General features: G+C 35.1%; 4 protein-coding genes across 5 annotated transcripts; 2 read left to right on the top strand and 2 right to left on the bottom strand.

Moving 5' to 3' along the window:
• Nucleotides 1–40: 40 nt before the first annotated feature.
• Nucleotides 41–839, bottom strand: LOC120768165 (barrier-to-autointegration factor). The gene is made up of 2 exons (XM_040094729.1): nucleotides 571–839; nucleotides 41–498 (listed from the first exon to the last, which is right to left on the bottom strand). The coding sequence occupies exons 1-2, from the start codon at nucleotides 694–696 to the stop codon at nucleotides 352–354; spliced, it is 273 nt and encodes a 90-aa protein (XP_039950663.1). The 5' UTR covers nucleotides 697–839; the 3' UTR covers nucleotides 41–351.
• Nucleotides 840–2884: 2045 nt separating this feature from the next.
• Nucleotides 2885–4303, top strand: LOC120768164 (pancreatic triacylglycerol lipase-like). The gene is made up of 5 exons (XM_040094728.1): nucleotides 2885–2945; nucleotides 3007–3172; nucleotides 3227–3675; nucleotides 3729–3929; nucleotides 4083–4303. Exons 1-5 carry the CDS (start codon nucleotides 2903–2905, stop codon nucleotides 4301–4303), a joined length of 1080 nt encoding a protein of 359 aa, XP_039950662.1. The 5' UTR covers nucleotides 2885–2902.
• A 258-nt stretch (nucleotides 4304–4561) lies between these two features.
• LOC120769218 (annulin) lies at nucleotides 4562–20752 on the bottom strand. 2 transcript variants are annotated; one of them, XM_040096112.1, is made up of 4 exons: nucleotides 20568–20752; nucleotides 6009–7735; nucleotides 5625–5858; nucleotides 4562–4926 (listed from the first exon to the last, which is right to left on the bottom strand). In XM_040096112.1, exons 1-4 carry the CDS (start codon nucleotides 20722–20724, stop codon nucleotides 4705–4707), a joined length of 2340 nt encoding a protein of 779 aa, XP_039952046.1. In that variant the 5' UTR covers nucleotides 20725–20752; the 3' UTR covers nucleotides 4562–4704. The 2 variants fall into 2 exon arrangements, with proteins under 2 accessions (XP_039952046.1, XP_039952047.1); XM_040096113.1 differs by lacking the exon at nucleotides 20568–20752 and adding an exon at nucleotides 15596–15902.
• On the top strand, nucleotides 12644–14987 carry LOC120769219 (odorant receptor 94a-like). The gene is made up of 4 exons (XM_040096115.1): nucleotides 12644–13386; nucleotides 13464–13563; nucleotides 14614–14880; nucleotides 14934–14987. The coding sequence occupies exons 1-4, from the start codon at nucleotides 12644–12646 to the stop codon at nucleotides 14985–14987; spliced, it is 1164 nt and encodes a 387-aa protein (XP_039952049.1).
• Nucleotides 20753–21515: the final 763 nt, after the last annotated feature.

Here is a 21515-nt window from a genome sequence, read left to right as displayed (position 1 = left end):
AGCAATTACCTATAACAAAATTCAGAAGATGTAATGCGAATAATTGTACCTTGATTTTCTTTATTTATATATTATATCGGTTGAACAAACATTTATTTGATGCAAAAAACAATTGCACTAATTAGTGTGGAAATGCAATATTTGAGAAAATCTTTTAGTTTTACAAACCTTTCTATACATCTTACGTTAGTTATATTTCTTCTTTGTTATAAATTACATTTAGATGTTACTTATAAAAATTATATTCATACAAAAATTGTTTAAATACTAAACTTTCTAGGCGTGGTTTCACCCTAACGCAAACATAATTATAAATAATTAAAATAGCGTGACAAAGCCATCATAGAATATTTACAGGAACTCTTCACACCAATCGTTCAGACAGTTGTAGCAATCCGATGCCTGCTTTGAGCTCGCATTACATACTTCCTTCATCCAATCTTTGAACAATTCTTCATCCTTTTTCAATATCAAATACTGACCTAATACGGTATAAGCCTGAAAGTTTCGTATGTTAAAGAGCATATTATTTTAATTCTTAAAGATTTTTAGCAAACACTAGGCACGAACCTTATCAAATCCCGCCTCAATAAGACGTCCTCCCAGCGTTTCTCCAATTCCAGCCAATTCTGTTACTGACTTTTCACCCATGGGTTCAGCAACAAAATTTCTATATTTTTGTGATGTCCCTGCCATTTCTATATATTTATGTTATATTATTATCGTTTTGGTAATTTATTTTTATCAGTGACGAAATTGTGAGTTACGCACAAAATTGAGAAAAACAATAAAATGCAACCACATTTACCAAACGAATTGGGAATGACGCCACAACAAAAATATTTTAAACCAGTGTTGCTGTTATGAAGTAAAAATGTGCAGGGTTGGTAATATGTTAAACAACATTGGAATGGTTCGGAAAGCTCATTATGGGTTGCCAATTTCAGTGTATTCCAAAATACATACTTCGAAAATATATATATTAATATATTTTTGAAAATATTTTTTTTCTTTGTTACCTCCAGTTTTCTCTATATGCTTAATTTTTAATTTCATAATGAAAAAAGTTTTTTAGTGAGCGAATAAAAAGTGGGACTAATTCCTTGCTAAATTTGCCTCTAAACAACCAACTCTTTGTTTTACACGGTTTCTTTTTACACGAATTTGAAGCTACACCGTGAAAAAAAAATTTTTTTGTAAAAAATGTTTAATCTAGTACGGTTTCAAAATCACTGTCTTGGAATTATGTTTGTTTTTACCACATTTGCCACTATTGCTGAAATGAACATATACATAGCAGTAACTGGGAAATCCCCTATATCGATTTTATGTTTAATGCTCAATAAAATGCCATATGAACAAACAATTTGTATGCATATCTGAAAATTTATAGTTTTCAACATTTTTTACACTGTTTTTCGAAGTAAATATAGATTATTATTTATAATAATTTATTTCATCTTACACGGTTTTCATATGACATGGAACGTATCCCCCATTTTACTATAGGAAACGCCTCTTTTTTACACCGTTTCACAGAAAGAACTTCCCGTGGGCGGATGCAATTGGAGTTAGTTTCGGCAATAAAGAACCGGTGTTGTAGAATTTAATTCAACTTGCAGCTGTAAAGTAATTGTCACTTCCTATAGGTCTGAAAAAATGGATTACAGCTCGAACTACCAAACTTAAAGAATTTTTTATGAAACAGTTAACATCTACTTGTATTAAAAAAAAAAATAATGGTACATTATAGCATGACATTTGAAGAATATTCGGTTACATTTTATGTTTAAAAAATACAGCAATACAAGTAGTAGCAAATACTCTGGAGCGTCTCGGAAAAAATTTTAACAATGTTGGATCATCCGAAATCAAAATTATATCGTTAGATAAACGCTTTGGTCACATAAAGCTAGGATGTTTTTCGAAATATAGATTTTTCTCACTTTCGGTTAATTTGTTATTATAAAATTAAAGGGAAATTTTAAAGTTATGAGGGGTACCGACATTGAAAACATGCGTTGTGGGGAAAACGTTTTAAATGTTGAACACTGATGTAAAACGTTCATAAGACAGGTATAAAAAGAGACAAAAAAAATATCGAAAGGGTTAAAAAAAAAACGCTACTCTCTCTTAAAGAGCGGGTTCGGCTGAGTGTTGACTTTCATCTAATTCTATTTAATTATCTATTTACAAATATATATATATATCTTCAACCATCAATCGGAGTTCCCATTACCTCGAATGCTAACATCTAGTGCGAAACATTTTTTACTAACCTTGAATGCTTCAAAGAAAGCAAAACGCATGGATGGATAAATGGATAATTAATTCGAAGTAAAAGGTCTTTGATTCTGTTCAGTAACCACAGGAAAAACGGTGATGCGTAAATTGTTTCATGCATGGATCCCTAAATTGACAAAAAATTATTGCTACGAAATCTGGGTTGGATAAGTAGGAGTCTATCCTGCCGCTTGATCTACTCTCAGGTTATCGCATGTGAGAATTGCGACATAAAATCCGATTCATCTATGTGAAAAACTTAAATAGAATTTCAAAAAATTAAAACTTTTTTTTATACGTAAGAGGCATGTGTACTCTATATACTATATATAGAGTGCATTATCTTCAGCAGTCATTTGGCCACCCACAGAGTCGTTCGATAAATGCATTTCCCTAATGCACCTTTTGTTTTAACCAACTTTGTACTTAGCATTACTTCTAACTTAGGTTGACATTTGATTGATGGTTGGTATCAAAAATAATTCAAAAAAGTAAATTTAAACAATGCAACAGAAATTACCTTTTTACAAAAAATATATAAAGGGGCGTATGCGCCTAATGCGAGTCAGTTAAAGGCCACTTTAGGTGGTTCTAATTACTTTTCTTTAGTTTAAAAAATATGGCACGATTTCTAATAAGCTTCATCTACTTAATAATTTTTGGTAGGCACCATACTGAGTATAAAAGTTTTTAGTATTAAAAAATTTTAAATTCATTATTTAGTTAAAGCCTTCGCTGAAGTGGAGCTTAGGGATGAGGACTACAATAAAACCTGGATGTATATGCCCAATGGCGACGGAGAAATGGAAGTGGCATACCTAGTTGAACCACCAGCCGAAAAAGATCGCAGCGAAGTTTCTGATTTTATACAGCTTGAGTATTACGGCAGGTATTAGTACTAACAAACATATTTTTAAAAGCATTAAGCATTACGTTACATCAGTACAAACCCCGATAAACCCGTGACGACTGTATTTTCGCTGAGTGAAAGTCCAATTAGTACACGGCAAAATCAAAAACGACACAAACGAGAGACATGGGAGGAGCTAGCCGACAGATTCAAAGCCGACATGAATACCAAGATTCTGGTACATGGCTGGAAATCTAGTTCACGCAGTAACTCCATACAAGCTATACGCAATGCGTACGCCGATCGCGGCAATGTGAATGTATTCGCCATAAATTGGAGCGATCAGGCGGATAATATTTATTACCTTGAGCCTGCACGTTATACCGTGCAAGTGGGCAAAGCTGTTGCGAAATTAATTGATTTGCTAGTGGAGGATAAAGGTGCCGAACCCAAGGATATCCATTTGATAGGACATAGCTTGGGTGCGCATATTATGGGCTATGCGGGGTCTTACACTAGGCACAGAGTCGGTCGCATTACAGGCAAGTTATGCCGAATTTCAAACTATATTTGTATATATATATATATTTAGTAGGTTTGGATCCTGCGCGTCCCGCTTTTGAGGGTAATACTGGACCAGAGAATCATCTGGATGCCACCGATGCTGACTTTGTGGATGTCATACACACCTGTGCGGGCATTTTGGGTTTCAAGCAGCCAATCGGTGCGGTTGATTTTTATCCGAATGGCGGTGGCGCTTTTCAACCGGGCTGCAAGGAGCCGATGCAGATTTTAAGTAAGTTTTTTTTCAAGAAATTTGTAAAAAAAGGATTGTTAATTTTTAAAACAGTACAAAAAGTTCCCTCACCATTTTTACTTCTAATTTATATAGCATTGGTTATTTGTTAAGCAAATATATATTAAAAAATATATATTTTTGTTGTTTCAGCTGGCTGCAGTCACGGTCGCTCCTGTGAATATTTTGCAGAGTCCATCAATAGTAAAAAGGGTTTCCTAGCTACCGCCTGCAATTCCATAGTGGATGCTAATGCTATGAACTGTACTGGTCAACGAATGCTAATGGGTGACCCTGTATTAGGAGATGCGCGTGGTATATATTCAGTAAAAACGGCTGATAAGCCAACTTTTGCGCTTGGCATGGAAGGTTAAGGGGTAAAAAAAATAGAAATTAAAAAAAATATATATTTTTTATATAGTTTTTTAAGGTCATGCATGCAGTATATAAAACTCAATAAATTAATACAAAAAAATATATATGCAATAAATAAATAATGGAAGCTAATTAGCTTCAAACACAGTAATTTTTGTATTAAAAAAGTTAAACTTGAATATTATGCACCACTTCACTCCCCCGATGATTAAAAGCACATTAAAATGTAGTTACAAATAATTTATTGATAACCCTAATGTAAAAAATTGCCGCTTTCTTCTTATCGCCTTCTATATACTTACGTATATAATTATGTACATAAGCATTACGTATATATGTACATACATATATATATTAATTTCTTATTGAGATTTTTTTTCTACTAAAATGTTATTCCTTTTCACGCTGTGACATCGGTTCTGCGTCGTATAATATTATGCGATCGGTTTGTACCGTTGTTGATAATATCCTCGGGCCTCGGCTCAATTTCGTAGTGCGTGTAACCGTCAACATCGTCTAGTTCCTTACAATTGAATTTAGCCAGCAATGTGCCACGTCCTGCATATGGCGGAACATATTTGAAAGTGGAAGCAGCTGTACCACCCACGGGAATCTCTGCAATCTAAAATTGAAAAAAGGAATATGATTTCAAATTTATATATGTACATATAGATTTTTTTCGGGGCGGACCGATAAGCACTTAGTCTACAGTAGAAACAAACATTTTGGAAAAATAAACTCTACCCAGCGATGTTTCAAACTTCTTTAATCCGCCTGTAATTTACGTTTTCTGGACATATTCATTTTAGCGATAGGTTTTTTTTTAACAAAAAGGGGCTGCACGGGACGAAATCGGTTCATATTCTAATTCCAACAATTTGGAAGTGCCGACGGTGGAGGAATTGCTTTAGCCCAATAATTCCGTATTCGTTTTACCCTTTTCCTGGTAGCTGATAGAGATCAAACCTTGAGAATCTCAGAAAACGGTTGTCATCATTTTTTCTCGACGGATCGATATCCTTGGGTTATCTCTTTTTGATTTCACTTCCCAACTTTACTTCCAAAACCAATAATTGATTAATTCCAAAAACCCGAATTCCGACGATAAAGCCACCTTCCCCACACGGTCAAATCAAAACTACGCGGCCGACTATGTCAAAAATGTGACAGTAGCGATAGTAAAGTTCTTTTGGGATAGTGGCCCAACTGAGCGGTGACACTAAGTACTTATCGGACCGCGTTCGTAGTTGATAGCGAAGAATACACAACAATGAGGAGTTTTATCTTCTCGACCATAGCAATTATATACTTTTTTCGTACCTTGAACCGCAGCGCTTTCTCAATACCGGGTCCTTCAATATAGAACATACCCTTCTTAAGAGGTATAGGCAGAGGATTTGTTAAGCGTACGATCACATCGACGGGCAGCTGTGAAACGATTTTGCCCTGGAATGTGAACTTAATATCCGGCTTACGTACGCGGAAATCATCCTGTGCGTAGTATTCGTAATCTGTGCCCTTTACCTTAGCAGCACAGGATATATTAAAAGCAGCCTGCAAGTAAAAAATATGCGTATTTACAAATATAACTGGGATTCGAGTTCAAAAACTAGTATTAATCACATACATATGTACATACCAGTATTGAAATTTGTTTAGAATATTTTTAATTAATACTGTACACTTAAGACCCGTTATACTCACTTGTGATGTCAATTTTTTAAAGTATTCATCGAATTGCACTTCCATGCGCACAAATTCTGACATTTCTGGCTTCAATTCGAGCTCGAATGGCATGGATTTCACTTCTTCCGCATTGGTGCCCGTGTACAGTACTGCGTCGCAGTTTAGCTGACCGCTCGCCACGTGCGTGTTATCTTTGGACTTATTAGTAATTTTAACAATAACTGTAAAACTCTCGCCGATTTTTATGTCATCCTTTAGCGACATATCGAATTCGACGTCGTTGAAACTATCATTTAAGTAATAGCGGCTGAATGCGTGACCCGATTGCTTCAATGCCTTCAGCATTATATTGCGTTCCTCGTCAGTCTTCTCTTCATATTTGTATGTGGCTGTGATATCTTCGCGTTCCCATTTGAGTACCGCTTTCGTGCTGATCAAGTGACCAATCGCCAGTGTGTCCTTGCGCAATAACTTAATTGGCTGGTAAGGTCCGTTATAACGCCAATACACCTTGTCGGCATTCACTTCCGAATAAACGAAGCCACAGTCGAACGGTCGCAAGATTTCGCCATTTTTAACTGCCACCACCGATGCCGGTCCAACACGATACATACTGTCGGAGGGCTCTTGCGGTGTGGCATCTACTGCCTGCCAACCGCCATACGCGCCATAGGGGCCAATACCTAAGTCTGGGCGTTGCATCCATACCTCATTCCAAACGTGATAATTCCATATGGAGTCAGTGGTTTCCGCATCCAATTTCTTATTGTTTTGATCGATGAATATGTCCACCGTTAGCGAACCCTGCGTATCGTGTGCCGCCGAATAGCATGTGACTATGCGTGATGGTATACCCAGCGTACGCGCAATGGTTGTTAGTACACCGGAGAAATTCCAACACTGTCCAAATTTCACTGGTTTTTGTGTTTTATAAAATTGTTGCAAAATTTCGGTGGAACCAACCCATTTAGTCGGCGCAGTACCACCGGAGAAATCCTCGCTCCAATTTCCAAGTATGACACCATCGTCATCCACCGAATTGACAGCGGCCGATAACGCGCGTGCCACACGCACTGGATCACCACGATAAGCGGCTGGTATGCGTCCGACTGTACCAATCAATTTTATTGAGCATTCCAATACATGTCGCTCGAATTGTCCCAACTTCCACACAGAAGGTCGCATGCGATTGTAGGAGCCACGCCAAATGAGCGTCGTATCGTGCATAATATATTCCTTGCGTTGATCATGATCCGGCAAATAGACTTGATCATCGGGACACCATGGATTGAAGAGTATGTAAATTGGCACGGGTATGGAAAAGGTCTTTGAGCCATCACTAAGTAATTTCGTATCAATATCTAATTTCCATTCGGTGACCGGGCATGTGACGGCCGGTTTGATAAGCACCGTTAGTGCTTTGTCCTCATGTGACTCAATGCCAGCCGCCCATTCCAGTGGATCGCCTAGGTAGTCTATGCCATCACGTGGCACTAGACCCACCAATGTACCATGTCCGGGACTTGGTTTATTTTCATCAGCTACGGTAAATATAAAACTGATTGCATCACGCGTGGGATTGTATGAGCGATTAAAATGTATGCGCAATCGAAATGGATCACCGCGTCGCACAATTAACGCCTCTTTGGCGGCGAAAAAGTGATCTGTTTTGTGTTCGTCATTGTTTTCCGCCAGACAGAGATCGACACTCTGAACGGTGAGTATGGCATCAGCTTCAGCGGCGTCTGCAAAAATATAGTTTGCATGAGATACGATTATGGAATTAAGTTGAAAATAGATTTACGTAAGCTATATATTACATTTTTAGTCTGATCCAGCAAATAAAGACAATAAAATATTGAGTTAAAGTTATTTAAGTACTCACAAATAAAACTATTTAAATCTACAAAAACAAACAAGTGGCTGGGGTCAAAAATCAGCTATGGAAATCTCAATACAGAATGGAAAGTCCGCGACTTGACACATGGATGGCTACTAGAATTAAATCCATATAATTTTTAGTAAACCCTAACTTTCAAAAGGCGAGTATAGAAATTTGACAGCTGCCGGGTTATTATTTTGTGAAGTATATCATTTTGAGTGATGCGATTTTTGCTTTTGTGAAAAAAGTGATAAAAAGGATTTATAAAATATTGCTTTTTGAAGAGAAAATACGAATACAAATTTGGTGGTTTCCGAACACTGCCTCAGGAAAATCAACCAACAAGAATTGGTATGCTATGTTTAGAGTTTTGGAGGAAGCCCAAAAGAAGTTATCGACGAAAACACCAAAAAAGTATTTTGTATTTGGGATGACCGTAAAGTGAAGTTGTTTTAGATAGAAGGCATTCTAAAGATATGAACTGAATGTGTATATCATATCATTCACGAATACGTGAGCGTGAGAAAGCTCTGTGCAAAGAGGGTGCCACGCGACCAAAACAACGACGAGTTCATTGATTCTGAGTAGTTTTGGAGATGTTCAAGCGTAATAAACCCTATCGGTATTTGTCAATGGAAGAAACATGGCTCCATAATTTCACTCCAATGTCCAATCGACAGTCATCCGAGTGGACCGGGCACGATGAACCCGTTACAAAGCGTGGAAAACGTAACAATCGGCTGATAAGGTTATGGCGTATATATTTTGCTGTTTCACTAAGCCAATGCACGATGTGACAAGTCTATGAAAACGATAAAAAAAATGCATGAATTGGGCTTCGAATTGGTTCCGCATCCACCGTATTCTCTAGATCTGGCCCCCAGGGAAGCTGGGAAGAGTTTTCCGTCGAATCAAAAGGTGACCGCCGAAACTGAGTCCTTTTTTTGAAGCAAAGGACAAATCGCACTACAAAAATGTATCGAAAAGTTGGAAGGTCGCTATAATCAGTGTATCACCGTTGCAGAGGACAATGTTGAATAAAAAAAAGGCATTTTGCCAAAAAAATTAGTTTTTCTACGTCAGGCCGGAGACTTTTCAACTGACCTGTTAAGCTAGAAGAAAGTGTGGAGCGATTTCGAAAGTTTTTGGTAAAGCTTTTTGATAATTTTTTGTATCAATTGAAAATTAAAGAAAACTGATCGAATTAAAAGAGCGTAATGGTATGGAAACTCGGCGGGGTTTCTTTTGCCCATTTTCCAACTCTGCTGAGTTATAAAATAATTGCTAATATGAAGGAAAAGATCATAAAATTCATTGCTATTTTTTTATTTTTGCTGTGTAAGCTTTATTAGTTAATGAGTTACGTATATAAAACTTATCAGACGCCGAAGCCATGTCTACTTTAACAAAATTTTATTAAAATTACGCTGGACGCTCACCCTAGTAGAGTCGTGTCCTGGTATATTAACTTGCCACGTGAGTCGAAAACAGCTTAGAATCAATTTTCATGACTTTGGTCGAAAAAAATATTCAATTCGGCCTTTCTAACAGTTAACTTGAATAATATGTAAATTAATCCGCTACTCATCAGATTATTAAGCAAAGAACGTATTGCTTGTAATTCAAGTTTTTATTAATTCCATGATTTGCAAATATTTGTTTTGTTTTGAGTCTCATTATTTCAAACAATAATTGTTAATTATATTCAAGACCTGATGTTGGGATATGTATATTTTTGGATAAAAAGTATTCTCTCTTTTTTTGCATGTTCTACTGTATTTTATATCCAAAATAAGTGTTAAATATTTGCTGTATATGTACATACATATGTACAATAATAATCTGTATTTACTAAAACAACAATAAAATAAATATTATTGTATATTCGTAATTATACATATTTATGGGAATTGAAAAGTATACAAAACAGCTGTGAATATTCTAAATTTTTATGCATACATATATATGCATATGTATGTATATAGTATATTTATGTGTCTATGTGTAATGCATGTAAGTAAACACTCATTTAGTTTATTTTGTGCCAAAATGATGATCTCATAAATCAATTACTTAAAGTGTGGCAAACGTAGGCGCCCCTGCCCAGAAACGCATGCAAATTTGTTGTACACAAACTCACATACATACATACATATATGTATACATATGTATTATATAATGGGCATCGGCTTAAATGCATGTGCACAATTGTGATTAAGTAATAAAGCTTTGAAAACTAGTTTCTAAAACACGGCAAAAAGATTCAAATACAACTGTATTCTAGAATAGTTTTTCAAAAAAGCAATTATGAAACATTTTTAATTACAAAAGTTTGGTAAATTTGTGGTTCATATTTTTTTTAAATAAGTAGAATAAAATTTATTCGGCACCACCGACTACTCTGTCTCTTGATAACTGCATCTATATTGCTTGTTAACCAAAAATTAGGTTTATTTGTCATATGTTTATAATTTCATAAACATATGTACCCGGTTTTCCAATAGAGAAAGTGTTGCTGAAGACCAAAATTTGTGGATTCCGAGCCGTTCTCAAGAATTCAGATTGTCTCAATTCCCATCCTGGCGGATTTTGAGAAAGAATTTGGGCTTGCATCTCCGATGAGGCTCACTTTCAACAGAATGAAGCGGTAAATAAACAAAACTGCCGATTCTGCTGCGAAGAATATCCACAAATTATTCATGAATAACCATTGCATTCGAATTGCCGAATTTAGAGTTTGGTGTGGTTTTTCGGCCATTTGAATGATATTATATTCATAACTTAATTATTTATATCAATTGTACTTCACACTAAATAAAAACATTTGAGTTTCTTTAACAATTAGTGTGCGTTTTTTTTTGGAAAAAAAAAATCATATCATTCTTATTGGAAAACCCTGTACGTATGTAAATTTTTTGGAGGCCAAACAACTATGTATATCAATGAAAGAAGGTGAAAATGTTGTCAGTTTCAATTAAAGTTCATTGCTGCATCGGTTCAATTAATAAATTTGGTGTCTATACCATAAAGTGCCTTGACATGTCCAGCAATGAACACGATAGTTATTTGAATCTATTAAGAAAACCAACTTTTAGTTGCTGAAAATATAAATTACTTTATTGTTTTCTTGTTAATTGTAGACAAGCGAAAATCGCTCATACGCACTGTGGGACAAGCATACGAGTTTAAATATTTCTGTTTAAGACCTTCAAAGTCTTTTTTGATGCCAAAAGATATTGAATTTTCCAAGAACCAAATATTTGGCTTTTGCATCCAGAAAAATCAAATCAATCGCACATATTTGAGTTACGGAAATGGAACATATGATCTCTACAACGATCTTGTAAGGGTTTTAAAAATAATTTAATGTTAATGTTAATATTCAAAGGGTTACGCCAAACAAAGATTTTGTTTTAATATCCATTATGATAATTTGATATTTTGAAGGATTCTATAAACCCTATTTAATTGATAGAATATTTGAAATGCTGCTTCATAGTAACATTACAATTTTTTTATTGCAACTTTATGCAAAAGAAATGTGCAGAAAAATGTTTCGACAAAAGTTGAACATTTTATGAAAAATGTATATCAAGTTAAAAACTCTCAACACTCACAGAATACATTATCGTTTTTAATTCGGTTTCAGCTAGCGAGAGTTCCTAGAACCACCGTCACACGGAGTGACCCTCTTCAAAGAGATGATTTTGTAGAATAGCTTAGTAGCGGCCATTTTGCATTGAAAATGTCAATATAATTTTTTTTTTACCCCAAATACATGCCTTATTAAAGGTCTGAAAGGGTAAAGCTGGATTTTTCTTCATAAATTGTCAAAGTTAAGAGTTACCCGAGAGCTCGAGGCTAACTTTTATTTTCATTAAGCCTGCCTTACAAATTTTTTCAATTTGCTATTCAAAATCTTTCAAACATAATTACATGAAAGGATTCTATCCACTAAACACTGTTAAAGAGCTTTCTCAACGATTTCTAAATAATATTTTAATATTAACAAGTGAGGATGGGCGAAGTTCGGGTAATTTGTTTGAAAACAACTTTCACATTTGCCGATATATGCGGTATAAAGTCAACTGGAGGTTTGAAAATCATTCAATTAGAAATATGGAACTCTAAATAAATTATCGATTCTATTCAACGATTAGTTTTAAGTGACACAAACAACTGTTAGGTGTACAAAACTAGTATACTCAGTAGCAACATGTTGATTGAGTATAAAAATTCTTCGCTTTGTGAGATGAGGCAACCTGCAATCGATTACTTGATTGCGCATTGTGCAAGGCACCTAACAATTATAAATTACATATTTGATTAAAAGGGCGTTTCATTAGTCTTTTGGAGTCAATTAAAGGAAAAACTTTTTAGCCAAGTTTTTTAAGTAGACTGTTTAAATAATTATGTATATGTACCCATACCAAAAAATGCTTTGCACTATTTTACAATGCACGTAAGTTTCATTAATTTAGATAAAATATTAATTTCGGCCAAAGAAAATCCACTTCTCACTATCTTAAAAGTGTGCTTAGTGCGATAGGCTCGCCACAAATCAAATATAAAGGACACGCGAAGGATGTTTCACACACACAAAGTAAGAACCAATCAGCAGAGTCGGTTGTTAGAGAGTTACTCTCGCAATACCGGAAGAACTGCCCCAAAATAAAATAACAAGTACTTATAACCGAGGCAAAAACAAAAACAAAATCAAAAGTAAAAAGTAAAAAGACAAAGGCAGCCAACCCCGATAGAGGAAAACAAAATGGAGTTTGACAACATAAACGGCGCACGACGCGTCATTAAAGTTTTACAATACATGGGCCTCTGGCGTTCCGATGCTCCATGGCAAACGTACTACGCCGCATATTCCTACATTTTACACTTCTCATTGACCTTTCCGTACACTGTGATGATGTGGGTGGACGTAGTGCAGGCCTCCGACTTGGAAAAGTTCTCCTACATTATGTACATGTCGCTAACGGAGCTTGCATTGTTGGCCAAAGTCACTAATGTTTGGATAAATTCGAAAATATTTGTGCACTTCTTCCACGTACTGGCCAATGATGAGATGTACAGACTGCGTTCAGAGGAGGAATGTACACTTTGGTCCTCGGTACATAAATATTATCGTTTCATTGCTTTTATGTATTTCGCAATGAGCGTTACGCTGGTGACGATCGCATTTGTTGGCGTGCTTTTCTCGGCGGAATATGAATTACCATTTCCTTATGCGCCGCCATTCGAGTGGCGTAATGAGCGCGGCTATTGGTATGCATACTTTTATGAGTTGGTGGCCATGCCGGTCACATGCTTCTCCAATTGTGGACTCGATATGATCCAATGCTATATGCTTTTGCATTTGTCGTTGTGTTATCAAATGATTGAAGGACGCTTGCAGGAAATGGGAAAGTGGAAGGGACAGTCAGGTCGCTTAAGCGGATTCAGTGAGGTGCGATTATTGGAGGAATTTATCAGCTTGGACAAATTACATAGAACTACGAAGAAGTAAGAATGATGATATATAAATTACTATGAAATCGACAGTTAATTACAATTTCTAAGTAATTTCTTTCGTTTTCAAGACTCTCAGAGGACTGCGAGACATTTGTTTCATTTCCATTCCTTATACAAATAATGTGCTCCTCATTTGTGCTCTGTTTCAGTGCATACCGATTGCAGCAGGTAAATTATCATATAAAATTTAATTTAAAACAAGAAAAAAAACACAAACTTCGGTTGCACTGAAGCAATATCTGAAAATGTAACCGATCAAGGGCATGTTCTCCGGGATAAACAACGTGTGCAAAGTTTCAGATCGATAACAATTTAAATACCGAGGAATTTGTACAGGTTTGTCCGGAAAGTAATAGGACCGATTTTCTTCCGCCGTGACTTTGCTTCGGAGCGTGCGCGCATCAACTGTATTCGGTAGAGGGCGTTCCTAGCTAACGAACACGCGGCTGGTCTGTTTTCTCCGAGCACCTGGAGAATCAGGACAAACATTTTCGCGCGACGTGTTTCTGGGAGTGGTGCAAGTCGAAAATGCAGCGTTCGATGGAGCAGAGGTACGTGATTAAATTCTGTCCAGAATATGCGACGAGTGGAAGTGTGCCAAGAAAATTTGAACATGTATGAAAATGACCCTCAATTTTTGAATAACGTAATCACAGGGGATAAGTTATGGATCTATGAGTATGATCCCGAGACAAAGAGGCAATTTTCCGAGTGGCACACGCCGGCGTCTCCTCGCCCAAAAAAGGGAAGAAGGACCAAAGTGAAAACGATGCTCATTGTCTTTTTTGACATCAAGGGCATCGTCCACCATGAATTTGTTCCTCCTGTACAAACCGTTGACGCCAAGTTTTACGTGGAAGTCCTCAAGAGACTCAAACGAAGGGTCAATCGGGTCCGACAAGACATCGCAGCAGATTAGAAGTTGCACCACGACAACGCCTCCGCTCACACGGCCTTTCTTGTGACCAGTTACCAAACCGAAAAAAAATCAAGTGTATGGTAAATGGGTTTAAACTTTGGCTTGCTTCTTTTGGCTCAAAAATAGCCTGTTCTAAAGGTGGTAATACTATGTACATTATTGTATTAAAATACTACGTGAAAATGTTTTTTTTGTCAATCCGGGTCAAATTTGTTCAGATCTCATTTTCGCAAATATCTTAAGATCTGTTCTTAGATTATAAATTGATAAACATTTTATGATTTGATTCCCTACAACAGGTCAGCATTTCCGAGAACCCCTCACAATTTTGTACATTGATTTTGGCTGTGATTGTTATGATCTTACAAATTTTCGTACCCTGCTATTGTGGTAACGAAATCATATTGCGTTCTGGTGCGCTGAACAATGCCATTTATAATGCCGATTGGATACAGTGTTCACCAAAAATGCGCAAATATTTGATAATTTATATGGAAATGTTGCAGGTGCCGGTCAAAGTGCGAGCAGGGAACTTTTTCGAAATTGGACTGCCGGTTTTTGTGAAGGTAATACAAGATTAAATTAATGAAATTCAAAAAAAAGTTTTTCTATTTTGTAGACAATGAATAATACGTATAGCTTAATGGCACTGCTGCTCAATATGAATAAATAAAATGTGCGGGAAATAAATTGATTGCAAACGCTTGAAGAAAGGATTTGAATAGCGAATTTTGAGCTTGAGGTTAGTTTCAACTTAACAAAATAAATTTCAGAAATTAAATTTTTTGATCAGCAGGAATTGAAAATATTGTTGTTAAACAAATCCACATACATATAAATGATTACCACATGAAAGCCTTACTTATGGCGTTTCAAAACAAACACTACCACACATTTAATTAGCTTAAAAGAGGTAAAGAGAGTTTATTTAAAAAAACACACGCACACCACTTGAGAGCATTGAGTAGATAGTGCGGAAGCATTAGCTGTTTACTAAAAAATAGAGAACATATACCCAAAAATTAAAAAAAAACATAGAAAAGACACACGAGGTATGACAAAAAAATGACAACAAAAACTTAAAAAAAAAAAAACAAGTAAATCTGGTAAATCAATGAAAGCAACCAAGTGATGGTATGAAGTCATCAGCTATTTAGTACTATGTAGCATTGAAAAATTATTGGTGGACGATCAAAGAAAGTGCACGAAATAAAATCAAGTACACAGAGTTATATGTATTTATACGAATTTTCTTAAAAATGAAAAAAATGTTTTAATTACTTTCATTTGCCGGACGTATGGCGCGATAGGGATTTACTGGACGCGGTGGACTTATCCAGCGATTTACCCAGCCCGGCACAATATTCGCATACCAATTGCTCATTTTTGACTATTTAGAGAATAAATGTATCACTATTTGTTTATATTTTTCAATTTTAAATTCGACACTTTTTCACAATCACAGTTTAAGAATTTTAAGCATTCGTGTTATTTATTGCTTGCAATTAAATGCTATCGGAACGCGAAATTCCGCTTGTATATATCACTTAAATACAAATATTTGACGATCGTCTCGAGCTTCAAAGTCGACTTGTTAGCCCGTTGGCAAGCATTGATAAACTAAACAACAATTTTGTGCGAAACGTACTCGTTCAGCGTCATGGCGCTAACGCTACTAAGTACTCATTGATCATCAAAGCAGCAACAGCGTCATCAACGTTTTTGCGTTCAGCGTGCAGCACAGATTGAAGCAGACGCTCCCACATGAATCAAGAATTATGCTGTACCCACACATACATACATACATATAGTGTTATGAAATGTCTTTAAAAATTTATATGTTCATACGGTTTTTAACAGGCAGAACCTTGTTGGTACTAAATATTTGCTTGGACGCAGAACAAACGTGTTTCACGGCAACTCACACACACACATATATATATATTTAGAAGATAGTAAAGAGTTATCAATACAGTTGTCTGTATGTATGTATATGAAATGATATGCTTAAAGATTACTCTTAAGAACCCGTAATGCCCGTTATGACATCATCAACTGCTCTTAGTAATGGGAATTATGCTTGAAAAGTGTCTCAACGGCTTTATGATCTTTGCTTTTTGGATTTGGGTTAAGTGCATTGAATGAGAGTAAAAGTGATTTCCGAAACAGAATTCATTCATTCGTTCGTACTCGTATGCGTAATTATTTTGCGGTTTTGTCTGTGTACTTTGTACAACATTTTCGTGTTATTGTAGGAATAGAAGTGGGTGGCGTTGGTGTAAAAAAACTAAGAGCGAAGAATGATTAATTTCATTTGTTTCTTCTTTTTTTTGATTTAGCCATAGAGCCTTACGTAATATAATATTAATGGGATGTCTGTCACTTGAAATAAAAAATAACATTTTTTTTAGTTAATGGAAAAACCAAATTTAAGTATTTGGTATTATTTTCTTATTAGAAACAGCATATAAAAATGTGCTCATTTTCATATGATTTTCACTATACAACTAAAATTTTGGCAACTGATAATATTATCTTTGTTGGCCTTATATTTATTCTTAAAACGAAGCCATTTGAATAGTAAAAGTATACATTATCAGCATAGGTCATTATCATCATGTACTCCTCAAAAAAATCAAATAGTTAGCTAATAAACGAATTCACTTGCAATACGTTGCTACAAAGTATAATACAAGGTTTGTCCGGAAAGTATTAGGATTGAGTCGATTAAAAAAAAATTTTGAACCAATCTTTACAATTCTTTAAAAACTTTCAAAATATACTCCTTCTGCGTTGATGCAGCGCTGCCAGCGCGATTTCCAGGCATTGAATGCCTCACGGAAGGCATTCTCCGGAATAGTCTTGCTAGCCGAGGTGCATGCTGCTTCGATCCCCTCTGTCGTCTCAAAATGCTTGCCTTTCATCGGCCTTTTCAGACAGTGAAGCAAAAAAGAAAGTCCGGGAGGGCCACATCTAGGTTGTAGGGCGGCTGCGAAAGTGTTGGTTAGGTAGCTGTTCAAAAGAAAGGCGGCATGAGCCAGGGCGTTGTCGTGGTGCAACTTCCAATTGGCTGTGATGTCTTGTCGGTCACGATTGACCCTTCATTTGAGTCTCTTGAGGACTTCTCCGTAAAACTTGGCGTTGACGGTTTGTCCAGGAGAAACAAATTCATGGTGGACGATGCCTTTGATGTAAAAAAAGACAATGAGTCGAAGTCGTAGATCTCTCAGCATAGTCTTCATCAGCGACCTCTTCTCGGCACTTCAAGAAAACCTGGTGTCACCGAAACACACCATTTCTTGCTAAAGCCATCTGGGTAAGCCGGCTTGATCATATCAAACGTCTCTTTCGCAGATTTACTGAGTTTCACACAGAATTTAATCCCGTACCTCTGCTCTCGCTATATTTTCGGCTTTCACCACTCGCAGAAATACGTCGCGCGAAAATGTTTGTCCTGACTCTCCAGGTGCTAGGAGACAATTGACCAGCCGATCGTTCGTTAGCTAGGAACGCCCTGTACCGAATCCAGTCAGTGCGTACAAACCCTTTATTTGTCAGGTAATGTTCGAAGGAATAAGGGTTTTGATAATAATTTCGATTTTTAAGCAACTCTGAATTGTAAGTTTTTTCACAAAAATCTATATTTTTGTTTTAGGAAGTCGGCATTCAATATTTTTACTAGTCCTTCCATCATTACTGGTATTCTTCTATAATATTAGCAGACTTTTGGTTTGTGATTTGAGATAATTTTAAGCAGAAAAGCACATTTTGCCGGAAGTTCTCCTAGAGATCGGAGAGAATACAAGATTTTGCAATATGTACTATGTAAAAAAAATTCAAATAAAAATTGTTTTTTTTTCTAACTAGCAAGTGGATATAATCCCTTCAATCAGTTATATCATAATTGTTGCTACAATTTTTTTTTTTATTACGTCAATTTAAAAACTTTAATCCTTTTGTTAAAAATGTGTTATAAACTCTTTGGATTTTGTGATTAAACAAAATTTTGAGAATTATGAAAATTTATTTATTTTTATATGTATGACCATAAGATATGCATATTTCCGCACCGAAACAAATCGTTGCATTTTGCAATGCACCATGTAAATATACATACATACATGCATATGTGTATGCATACATTATACAGAAATAGTTGTATGACTTTTAGTAAACGCGGGAATTGCTTATTTCAAATGCAACAAAAAGAATTTACCTTGTAGTAACCAAACGGCGCGCGTGAAAAATTCTTGAAAGTAAACAAAATATTAAAATTATACAATATGCATTTTCGTGCTCATACATTTTTAATATATTGTAATTTAATTTTAATAATAATATGGCAAGTGGCATATTTGAAAATGTATGTATAAATCATTTTTTCGCTTGTTTTTTGTTTTTTGCAATTTTTGGGTGACCCGCTAATGTTTACAAATTATTTCATAACTTTTTACACGCATAGTGGTTAAGATCTTCATGTATAGGATTTTATATTATATGGTTAAGTACTTCGTGTGTATGATTTTAAATTAAAAGTTGCCTGTGCTACACTTGGCTATTCTAAAAATGTAGATTTCAATTTTCTGACACCTCCCTTATTAAGGCCGCCGCCATTCCAGCCACAGCTGTTGGAATTATTTTATAATTAAATATGTTTTCTTTGATTTGCCTTCTTCAACGAATTGCTGATGAGTAAACAATTAGTAACATATGAAATACATTTCATAGGTGCACACGATTCGCCGCGGGATATTCCACAGCGCACAAGTATCAAATGCACATATGTAACTACTCATATGAGTAAATCTCTTGTATCCGCATAAATTTTGCTTTACTGACAGCAATGACAAATTTGACGTGCCAAAACTTTTAAGCTGAGTCAATAGTTAAACTATAGAAATAAAAACAAAAAAGTACATGTATACATACAAGCAGCCATTGATACATATTAGCGGTGAGCGGCGTGTGTTGAATTTAAATTTATAGCCTGAAGCAATGAAATTTTTATAGGCATTTATAATAATAATAATAATGGAGTGCAAATAACCGTGAAAGGTTTCAATCAAACGTGTCAAGCAATTGTCACCTTTCATGTTGCATTTCAAATGCAGTGCCCCGGGGGTGCAAAAAACAAAACCTGGAACCATAAATTTCGATCTGAAGGCAGAAATTTGCTTAAACTCATTTACGACCGTCGGCGTCAGTAATTCATAATTATATTATGCAGAATTGTAATTTTCATATGAAATCATGTGTTTTTGTGGGGGAGTATAAGTTGATCTGATTTATATGGCAATAGTTTATGGGGTGCTTGTAACGTTCAGTTTGCTTTTTGACATATTTACACATGTATGTAATTTTATAATTGTAAGTTAGCAACAACTGATCTCTAAGGAAAGAGACATAAAAGCGTCTGATCATACTAACAACAAAAAATGAAATCTGGGCAAGGCAAACCATATTTTTATTAATTGAAAGCAAAGGAAACAAAAAAAATATCTTTCTGGTTTCAAATTTTACGTAGCTAGCCCAAACGGAGGCGTCTACCATAAAAATAATCAAGTAGTAGCGGCAAAATATGTTTAAAATAGAATTACATGTATTTATGTAGAAAAGGATTTTCAAAACCAATCATATAACCTTTTTGTATATTAATCTGAAAGTAAAGTATATGTTTTTTAAATCATCCAAAAAGAGTGATATCTAGAAAAAAACGCTAAGCGACGTTAAAAACAAAAAAACTTATATTTTGACCTGAGAATTTTCGATTGAAAATTAGGATCCTTTTCCGATATTAAGTTAAAATTAGATAAGAAGATAAATATTTTAAATCAAAAAAGTTAGTGTGTTTGGTATTAAAGGTTAGTTTACCCCGAAATTTCGTAAAAAATATTTTTTTTGTAAAAGGTAAAAATAAAAGAACCAAAACATGATTATTTGAATTTTTCACATTTTGAGGTTATGTATGTGAAAAAAATGCTAACACAAAAGTTATAATTTTTCCCAAAATTGAGATAAACTACTTTTACCCAAACAAAACTCAACCAGCTCCCCTCCCTTTCACTTCACAAGCCAAGGTCGCCCGTAAATTACATCCCCTCTTTTTTAAATTCACTTCCTTTTCCACTTACTATTATATTGTTTTGTTTCAATAAATATCGACCTTCGCCGAATCAGACTAATTTTATAAATAAACTAAATAAACAATATTTTAAATATAAGCAATATTACTATAAAGTGAAATTCCACTTACCGGTTTTTTCGTATGTCAATTTTGAGATGACACCTGCATTGACATTCACGTTCATCATACGCACTGACGCCGCCGGTTCTTTGATGCGTTGCGCGGGACTCCAGCTGCCATGTTGAAAATGTTCACAAAAGGCACAACTCGATAATTTATTGCCCATATTAATATTTTTTTATTGTCAAGCACTAATTTTTTACACTTTTATGAAAGCACTTCTTAAAAAATTTGCATTTTTAGAAAAAAATATTTTTTATTTCTTTATCACAACAAACTGTTAAATAAACAAATCAAATATTATTGCACATCAGCTGTTGTTTTGGCGTAAGTTATTTGACGGCAGCTAGGCACATGTACAAAAATATGCGGACAAACCAGTTTTCACTTTTAATGACCACTTGCGGTATAATCAGATACACAAATACGAGTATTGATATTTAACAAAACAAACGAATAAATTTTGGTTGTTAACAAGTCAATTTAACAAATTGTTCTACATACTTAATTTAACTGCCAGTATGTACTTGTGCGCTGTTATTGTTTGAGTTTCAAAATAAAAAATGACGCAATTTCAATGATTTAAATATTTACTATGCGCGCGAGGTGGACATTAATTGACACTAAACATTGCCAACAATTAGTCTACCGGGAAGGAATGCAGTGCCACTGATTGTATTCACTGAATTTATGTGTTACAGCTCACTTATCATTTTATAACTTTCGATGCAAGCAAAAAAAAGTTAAACTCAACGAAATAAAAACTTTGGTTTAAATTTTAATTGGCACTTAGTAATATTATTATCAAAAATGTCGGTTTAAATTTGAATTGAAACTTAGTAGCTATTATGGATTTCTGAAAATTTTAACTTCGCTAAAATTTGTAAAAAAAAAATAGTTAGTATTCTGTTGAGCTTTTCACGCATAATCAAATTTTTTTAGTTTAAAACTTTGAAT

This window comes from Bactrocera tryoni, chromosome 2, assembly GCF_016617805.1.
Source record: "Bactrocera tryoni isolate S06 chromosome 2, CSIRO_BtryS06_freeze2, whole genome shotgun sequence".
Classification (NCBI taxonomy): Eukaryota; Metazoa; Arthropoda; class Insecta; order Diptera; family Tephritidae; genus Bactrocera; species Bactrocera tryoni.
Note: the sequence above shows the minus strand (reverse complement) of the source record. Positions and strands in the feature narration are given on the sequence as shown.